General features: G+C 59.9%; 1 protein-coding gene across 4 annotated transcripts in view; it reads right to left on the bottom strand.

Moving 5' to 3' along the window:
- Positions 1-2,869: 2,869 nt before the first annotated feature.
- Positions 2,870-8,752, bottom strand: part of Kif26a (kinesin family member 26A) — a 37,453-nt gene continuing 31,570 nt past the window's right edge. For 2 of the 4 annotated variants that reach the window (XM_029540766.1, XM_029540768.1), the window contains exons 12-16: positions 5,567-8,474; positions 4,678-4,883; positions 4,526-4,546; positions 4,082-4,235; positions 2,870-3,713 (exon numbers count right to left, since the gene is read on the bottom strand). In XM_029540766.1, the coding sequence (XP_029396626.1) occupies positions 3,532-3,713; positions 4,082-4,235; positions 4,526-4,546; positions 4,678-4,883; positions 5,567-8,474 (3,471 nt within the window). In that variant the 3' untranslated portion in view covers positions 2,870-3,531. The remainder of the gene's footprint in view (positions 3,714-4,081; positions 4,236-4,525; positions 4,547-4,677; positions 4,884-5,566; positions 8,475-8,752) is intronic. The other 2 variants (XM_029540767.1, XM_021201821.1) reach the window with 1 other exon arrangement.

Genomic DNA, 8,752 nt, shown 5'->3' with positions numbered 1-8,752 from the left:
AGAGAGAGAGTCACACCTCTAAGGCAGTAGGTCTGGCCCTGTATAGGGATTAACCCCCACAGCACCCCTTCCCATTGGGGGCTTGAAGGGTGCAGCCACATAGCTCAGCCACTGTCCTGCCTGCTTTGACAGTCTGGTTCTTGCCTCTTCTGAGTTCCCTACTGTGTCCTGGACGCTCCTTGCCCCTCCTACCCATTGGGCTTTCTGTGCCCAGGGCTGGAGTGGTTAGGGCAAGCAGGACAGGCCCCGACTCGCAGGCTGAGTCAGGCGGGCACTTTGCCTTAGGGAAGCACAGGCCAGGAGCCAGGCCAGCTTCTGAGCCTGAGAGCTGACGCCTAAGCTGCCACAAGCCTGCCCCCCACCCCCAAACGGCCCAGGCCGGTGCCCCAGCCTCTCGGGCTTCAGGTCCCTGCTGGCTGCTATCCCTTAAAACTGGTCTGCACTGCAGCTCTGCTCCAGGCTTCACTGAGCTGCACCACCTGGGAAACGTTCCCTCAGGATCTCAATCTACCCTCCTCTCTGCAGGAGTGGGATCAGGAGGGAGCTTGAGCAGCCCCTTCCCCTCTGCTTCAGTTTTCCATCCCTAAGGAGGATGCAGACGTATCCATTACAGGAGGCACGGACGGGGAAGACTGCCATGGGCCCAGCTTCCACTACAGACCTGGGTTCTGGGTGACTGCTGTGTTCCCATCCATAAAATGGGCGTAGAGGGACTCACACTGCTCCCCACGAGATTCCCAGCCCTTAATGACAGGGCTGAGGGCTTTGATGTCCCAGATGAAAGGCCATGCAAGGCTCCCAGGATGGCCTCAGGACAGTGGGTTCCTAGTCTGGAAAAGCAAGTGCCATGTTCCTCAAGTCTGAGCTGTGAGCAGGGGCTTTACCCAGGAGGCCACTAACAGGCTGGGCTCTGCCTGTCAAGGATCAAAGGCGGGGATGCCTCCCTATGGAGAAGGGTCTGACACTCCTGTGACAGAAAGATGTCAGTGTAGCTGAGGTGTCCCAACTGCTGCCCACCCTCATACAGTCCCGATGGCACATGCCCAGGAGGCAGAGCCCATTGCGGGGGCCCTGTGGGAGGCCTATGTGGACCCTACCTGAACCCTATGCCATTGTTTCTGCAGACAGCACCTCCGCGCAGTGCACACGGGCACTGGGCTGCAAGCCATAAAAGTGAGCTTTTTGCTTCTCTCTTGAGACTAGCCCCCAGTTCAGCATACCCTGTGCAACAGGACAGAACGTCTTGTCTTGGATGACACAGAGCTGGCTGGAAATATCACCGTCCTTCTCAGAGCCTGTGTGCTACTGGCTCAGGATACAAGATGTAGGATCGGGGGAAATCAGGGCACCTTCCCGATTGGCCTGTGACTCCCAGTCCCACACACTGGCTGCAGTAGAGGAAGGCAGATGAGGAGGCAGCCCTGTCCAGACCCACGGAGGCCAGCGAGTAGACTTGGTTAGAACAACTCTTGGGCATTCTGCAACAGCGGAGTAGAGCTGCCTGCCCAGAGCCCTCTTCCGCCCCAGATGGGGCCCTCTACAAGGAAACTCACTCCTTTGTTCAGTCATTCTCTTCTCTTCAACAAGTGCCCCCCAGGGCTCTCTGGGGCCCAGCCCTGTGCCATGTAGAAATTGATGACTCAGACCCCGCCCACCCAAGGGCCCCACCGAGGCTAGGAGATACAGACGTAGAGACCACACAAGGTGTGACTTGCCACCAAGGAAGGGCCCTGGCAGCAGGGCCACCGAGGAGAGGACCCCACAAATACTGCTAGAGGCCAGAGGAAGGGGGTATCCCAGTCACGGGGCTGCTAGGAGGGGCAAGAGTAAAGAAAAGCAGAACACCCAGGGCCCAAAGCAAGGTGGGACCCTGCAAGAGGACTGGGCACAGGGACAAAGGGAGAAGCAAATGAACTCAGTAGGTGATGTGCAATGTGAGGCCACAGAGGGTAGCCCAGGCTAGACTCCCTATCATAGGAGGAGCCAGTCCTGCTGGGCAAGAGCTCCCATGTGCTCAGGCACTGGAAGACAAAGAACAAAGGATACCACAGCCTTTCTGGAATTAGGCTTGTCACTTTGGTTTAAACCCCAGTGAGAGGGGCTAGCAGCCACCAGTTAGGGCTGCAGCGTCCCTCCACCTGGCTCCGGGCTTCACCTTGGATCTTAGGGTCACAGAAGGTCTTGGGGGTTAAAGAAGTGTGATTTTTGAAGCCCAGGCTGCTGCTAGCCACAGATTCAACTTCATGGGAGCCCATATAGAAAGAACAGGCAAAGAGCAGGTCCCAGCACAGCTCCCTGAAATCCTCGGTCCGGTGGCTGCCTGCCCCCAGGGCCTGGCAGCATTCTTAGCCCCCTCGCACGGTAAAATATGAGCACATCAGGGGTGAAGGGCTCAGGGGCACCCAGGAAACTCAGAACTATATAAACAATCAACACATCTTTTATTCACAAATAAAAACAGTCGTGAGATTGTTATCTACACATTTGTACAAAGGTCTGGACGCTTAGAAAATACACAACGGTCAGAAAGCACGAACCTGCGTGCAGGCCACATCACAGGCTGGCAGGCTCACCCCTCCCTCGTCTGCATCTGAAAAGAACAGCCTCCCATAGACCCCCCCGACAATGCCCCCAGTGTCCCCCAGGAAAAGCCTGCCCCCTCACAGCTGCCAAGAGCCCCCGACCTGGGAATACCTGTAGAAAACCATAAAAACGTAGATCATTTGTCTTCAAATTCCCACTGCAAACTCTATGTTTATAGGCAAAATGATACAAAAATATGAAGCTAACGGAACTTTTACAAAAACCCACACCCCCATCTTTGTTGGCGGTGATCCGCATCATTTTGTTTGTGTGTGTGTGTGTGTGATTTTGCTTGTGGTTTTGGTAAGAATTCCTGCCGTGGAAGAAAGCATTGTGTGCTCATGGCCCAGCCCTAGTTTGTGGCCTCTGGTATCCTCAGAACAGAGTGGGGCCCTCAAGGAGAGGAGGGGACTGGCAGCTAGCTGTCCACACTCCGAGGACACCACAGTTAGTGTGGTGGTGGCCACTCAAGCGGACTGTTGAGAAAAAACTTTTGGAAAGGAAAATTAACCCAATCCTAAAAGAAAGCTGGCCGGAACCGGCCAGCCCTGCTACACAAAACTGCTTGGTTGTAAGGAAGGCAAAATCAGAAACAAACTGGCTTTCGTCTGGCCAGAGTGGCAGCAGCCACCTAGGCTGAGACTCTGTCTGCTGGTGTCTGAGTTCTGTTTTGAGTCCGTAGCACCAAATTAGAAAAGGAGAAAAGGCCTACTCAAAGTTAAAGGCACTTGCGTGGCTGTCTGGGTGACGACAGTCTTTCCATCTCCGTGCGCTCTCTGTCCACTGGCTGGCCCTCCCCTTCCCACCCTCTGTCTCCTCTCTGAGATCCCCCGGTCCTGCACAGACCCTGCGTCTTCAACCCGCCAACCCCCTCCACATCCTCACTCCATCCCACATTACGCTCACACCCCCTGCCTTGCATGTCCTGCCTATGCCCTGTGTTCAGCCTCAAACATCCACCTCTTGTGGCCCAGGTACAGCAGTGGTGGCAGCAACTCCAATGTCAAAGCAGGTGACCATCATGACGTGGGCCTTGCACAGGTTAACGCACTGCTCCAGGGCAGCCGTGGCTTGCTCCAGGGCCACCAGATACTCAGCTGACTCCGGCTCCAGCTCTGGGTCCACCTCAACTGGAGAGAAAGAGACAGGTGTCGGGGCAGGGCAGGACAGCAGCCAGGGTCCTCAATTTCCTCAAGGAAAAGTGCCAGCCCAGCAGATCCTCCCTTCCCGCCATCTGCCGTCTGCGAGCAGCTAAGAACAGAGGAGAGGCAGACTTGGGAGCAGCGTCTGGGATCCTGGACCTGCTGGGGATCCCCCTGTTCAGGGTCTGGGATCCTGTATCTGCTGGGGGTCCCCTTGTTCAGGGCCTGGGATCCTGGACCTTCTGGGGGTCCCCCTGTTCAGGGTCTGGGATCCTGTATCCGCTGGGGGTCCCCCTGTTCAGGGCCTGGGATCCTGGACCTGCTGGGGGGTGCCACAGAGGGAGAAAAGCACTCACACTGCTCTAGCCAGCGCCCAGGTTCTACCATCAGCCGGCCCTGGGTCTCGGCCAGCTCCTCGCAGAGGTGGTCACGTTTGGCCTGCACTTCCTGCAGTCGCTGCTGCCTGCGCTCTGCTAGTCGCAGCTTGGAGCTGATGCACACTGGGCCCTGCTGGCAAGGAACAGAAGAGTGGATTCAGATATACACGGCAGGGACTCTCTATCTGGGGGTTGTCAGCACCCTGGCTTTGCCAGGGCCTTCCTCCTGCTTTGGGGTCCACACAGGCACATGGCCAGCCCCTAAGATAAAGGAAGGAGGATCTCCAGGGGGCCCACACTTGGGAGTTCCTGGACCCCAGTTCCAGTTCTGTGGAGACAGCTGGAGCCTGAAGAGTCCCTGCAGTCGCCTCCCTGGCAAAGGGCATCAGGACACAAGCTCAAGGATGTCCAGGCAGTTCCTACCTTCTCCACGTCCTGGGAGGGCTGTGGACAAAAAAAGGTGAGGTCAGGGGTTGCCTGGCCACCTCTCCAGGGGCCCAGATAGCCTATCAGATGTCCTATCAGCTGGCCCTCCCTGCCACCCCAGGGCTCCCACTGGCTGTAGCCCCCCTGACCTTGGCTTCACTCTCCCTCAGAGGTAGCCGGTGCCGCTGCAGACGCTCCACGTCATCTATCTCATACACCTTGATCTCGAAGGGCTCCTTCAGAGAGCCGGCCAGGGGCGGGGGCAAGTCCACCCACTGCCCGGGGAGGCTGGGCTTGCGGCCTAAAGCAGCAGCGTCAGGAAGTGGGGCCGGGATCAGCCTCCTCCGCTGTAGACCTGAAACAGAGCCAGGGACACCCCAGGTGTCTAGCCACATCACCTGCACAGCCGCACCAACTGCTTACACGGCAGTTACGCTTATTGCTCTAACACACAGCCTCCCTGCCCCTCTGGTCGACAGGGAGGGGCCCAGAGCACGCTTGGGCAGCTGGGACACTGGGCAGGGAGAGCCCAGCTGGAACCCAAGCCCTTGACTTTTACTGTCAGGGTTTAAGAATCAGCCTCTGGTGTGGAGTGGGTCAGGGAAGGGAGCGCCCTGGAACTGACTGCTTATAAACTATAGAGGGCCGTGCACCTCTATGTACAACAAAGCCCAGGGAGTATCTGGGACAGTGTCTGGTTGATAATCACGTGTGCTCGCAATCTGAAGATCTTTCCCAGTGTTGGGTTAAAGTTTATACCCTGTGAAGGGCTGTACGGCCCCACTGCTTATAAGCTACCAAGGGTTGGGCACACCTGGCGTTCGTAGAGACCACACAGGGTGAGGTGTCAGGGTAGAGAAGCTGGGCCCACCCCCAAGATACAAGGAAGGAGAACCCACAGGGCTGCAAGACCCAACTGCTGAAGGTGGGGCTCAGGACCCACCAGAGCCTAGGGGTGGCCAAATGCACCATCAAGGATCTCTCGGGTCTACACACTTTAGAGTGCCGTGCCCACCGAGGACCAGCCCTGCCGCTCACCTGTGGCTCTCTTCTTCGGGGACTTGAGGCTGCGGGAGCGGGCACCCAGGGAGGCCGTTCCACTCTCGCTCATGGAGTCCGGGGCCGAGGAGGCACTGCCAGTGGCCTCGCTGTCTCGGATCATGCTCTCGTAGCCACTGCTGCCGCCGCTGTGGTAGAAGAGAGCGGTGCGGCCCATGGCGGGGGGCAGCTCGCCGCTCAGCACGCTGCTGTTGTCACTGCCATGGCCACTGCTGTAGCGCTGGGGTCTCCTCGGAGCGGTCACTTTACTGTAAGGGGAGGGCAGGGCGGGGCTCGCGGGCTGCCTCTCCTCAGCCAGGTTCACACCACTGTCGTTGCCGCTGTCCGAGTCCGTCGAGCCCCAGGAGAGGCCGCCTCTACCGGGAGATCCACCGGCTGCCAATTCGTGGACACGGCTGTGGGCAGCCCGGAATGCCTGCTTAGTGCCCATGATGGTGCCCCGGCCGGCCTTGGCCCCAATACCCGGCACAGCCCGCGGAGCAGCTCGGGGTCCTGGCACAGCGCCACCAGCTGTCTTGCCCGCCACAGGCCCCAGTGGCTTCACCGGAGCACCCAGAGCCCGAGATGTACTCGGCCCCAGATTACGACCCTTAGCTACACCAGCAGGAGGCTTCGTTACTCCAACACCCTTGGCAGGGCTGTTCCTACAGGCAGGAGCTGGTCCGAGTGGAGGGCTGGCGGACGGTACACCCAACCTGGGCACAGCCCTTGGTGGCCGTCCTGCGACGTCTCTGACCTTACTGCTGCCGTGTGCCAGGCCCTCACACCGTTCCAGGGACATGTGGCCAGAGGGACGGTGCGGTGCCTCCATCTTGCCAGCTCGGGCTTTCAGGCTGGGTATGGCCTTGGGAACAGAGGAATCAGACCGACCACTGGGCCTGGCTTCCTCCTCTCCTCGGAAAGCAGAAGGAGCCCCTGCCCTGGTCGGTCCCAGGGCCTGGGTGGGGGTGAGGGCCATGCTCTGCTCCAGGCTAGACTTGCGCACAGGCGGGGCTGGGGGGCCTGCCCCACTAGGCCTTGGAAAGAAGGCCCCCTTGGGAGATACGCTCTTCTTACTGCCGGAGGTGGTCTTCAGGCTTCCCGAATGGACCGCTGCCTCTGCTGGACCTTCCCCACAGGATGCAGCGGGTGTGGTCACTCCCAGTGTGGTGGCCCCCCTCCGCAAAGGTGGGATCCGAGCCACAGCCTCCGGTCTCCGCGACATTCTGGATGCCACCTCACACCCATCCACCACTCTCTGGGCACAAGCCAGCATTATCTGAGTCTCAGGCAATCGAGGGGAATCTGGGGTTGGGCTCGGGGCTCTGCCCGTGGAGGCTATCTGGCGTGTGTCACAGTCCTCTGCCCGGAGCAGCCAAGGGTCCTCAAACAGGCCACCGGGGCTGTACGGACCCCGGCTAGGACGAGCTCGGCTAGCTGTGGAGGTAGTCCTGGGTTTCCGAGGCAGGCTGGAGTGGATAGTCTGTGTCGAGGCTGCCTCATGCCTGGCCCAAGGCTCTCTTCCAGGTTGGGTCTGAGTCGCTGCAACTGCTTCCCCATGGTGGAGACTCCGGGCTGAGCTGGGATTGTCTGGTCTTCCACACTCTGAGGACCTGACCTTGCTGTCCTCTAGGGAGCTGCCTGGGGTAGGGAACTCTGGTGGACCTGGCCCTGCTGCAGAGTCAGGGCTGAAGGGAGGCTGTGGTGTAGGACCACGGCTTTCAGACAAGCAGACACCCACGTCGCTCAGCCAGGAGCCAATGGAGGAGGCTGGACTGCCGCCGGCCCACGCTGTTCCCTCTGGGAGCTCCCCAGGGTCTCCGGGGCCCTCAGACATCTGCGAGGTATAAGCATCAAACTCATCATTGATGCTGCTGATGATACTGACTGGCCTGGACCCTGAGGCCAAAGCCTGCAGGGAACAGTCACTGCTCATGCTGGCCAGACTGGAGGGCCGTGTGGCCCCTGCAAGTCCGCCCAGAGGTAGCTCCTCTACCACCGTGAACACCAGCTCATCCTCGCCATTGAGCTCCACTGGCTGCTGGAGGGTCACCGTGGTGGTCAGCAGGCCTCTCTCCAGATGGCGTCCACGAGCCGCCGGGGAGGGATAAGCCGAGTCTGAGAGCAGTGGGGGCAAGGCCGCCTGTCCACTCATGCCTACTGGGGGTGTCCGCAGCACGCTGTCCGTACCCTCTCCCCCAGGTTCTGTGGGGACACCTCGAGCTTCCGGCTGCCGAGGCGGTGGAGGGGCTGGACTGGGCAGTGGCCTCCGGCCTCCACCTCCTGAGGTCTTGTCTGGAGCAGGTGGCTCAGGCCGGGCACCATCCATTCTCTGCTCATCCTGTGTACCAGTCTTAGAGGGCTCTGAGGTGCTCCGGTGAGTATCATGCCCAGGGCTGCCTCGAGGGCAACTGGTAACCACTGTGGGGGCCACAGCCTTCCTGGAGGGTGTGGCCTCAGGTAAGGAGGGTTTCCTGCCTCCCCGGGCAGGGCTGGCTTGGGCTCCGTCAGAGCCACCCTGGGGGCCAGGGAATCCCTCGCTGCCATCTATACACTCCAGACGCTCCTGCAGCTCAGCGAACGTACTGCAGCGGAAGTGGTCGGCGTCCCGGGACCCCTCGGAGGGCCTGCGTCGGCTCAGTGCAGGGATAATGGGCACAAAGTCAGGTGGGCCCTCGTTGTCAGTGAGCTCACGGTCTGACAGCGCCATCCCACCAGGACCCACATAGATGACCGTGTCGCAGGACTGCTCACTGCTGGATGAGTAATCGGGGTCTCCAGACAGTCCAGGAGCCGAGCGGTCGGGGTCCAACACCATGGTCCGTGGGTGGAAGGGCCGAAGGTGTGGGGGACGGCGGGCCCGGCCCTCCTCACAGGAGCTCTCGCCTCCCGAGGAGCTGGATGCATGCTAGGGGCAGGACAACAGAGCCCCGTGAGTTCACCCACCCGTTGGCACACAGCCCTGGTCCCAGCTCATCTCTTCCTTGGACTCTGCCCACTCAGCAACATGGGGGTGTGGTCTCTATGAGGCAGTAGCAGCTGAGCAAGGCTGGAAGTGTTGGGAATCCCAACATGGGGCCCAGAACATAAGGGCAGCTTCTGGGGAGCTCTGAGGGGTGATCAGCACGGACCATGCCACAGGCTGGGGAGAGAGGAGCTTGGGCAGGAAGGCCATGCTTGTGCAGC

Source organism: Mus pahari, chromosome 7, assembly GCF_900095145.1.
Source record: "Mus pahari chromosome 7, PAHARI_EIJ_v1.1, whole genome shotgun sequence".
In the NCBI taxonomy this organism is placed as follows: domain Eukaryota; kingdom Metazoa; phylum Chordata; class Mammalia; order Rodentia; family Muridae; genus Mus; species Mus pahari.
Note: the sequence above shows the minus strand (reverse complement) of the source record. Positions and strands in the feature narration are given on the sequence as shown.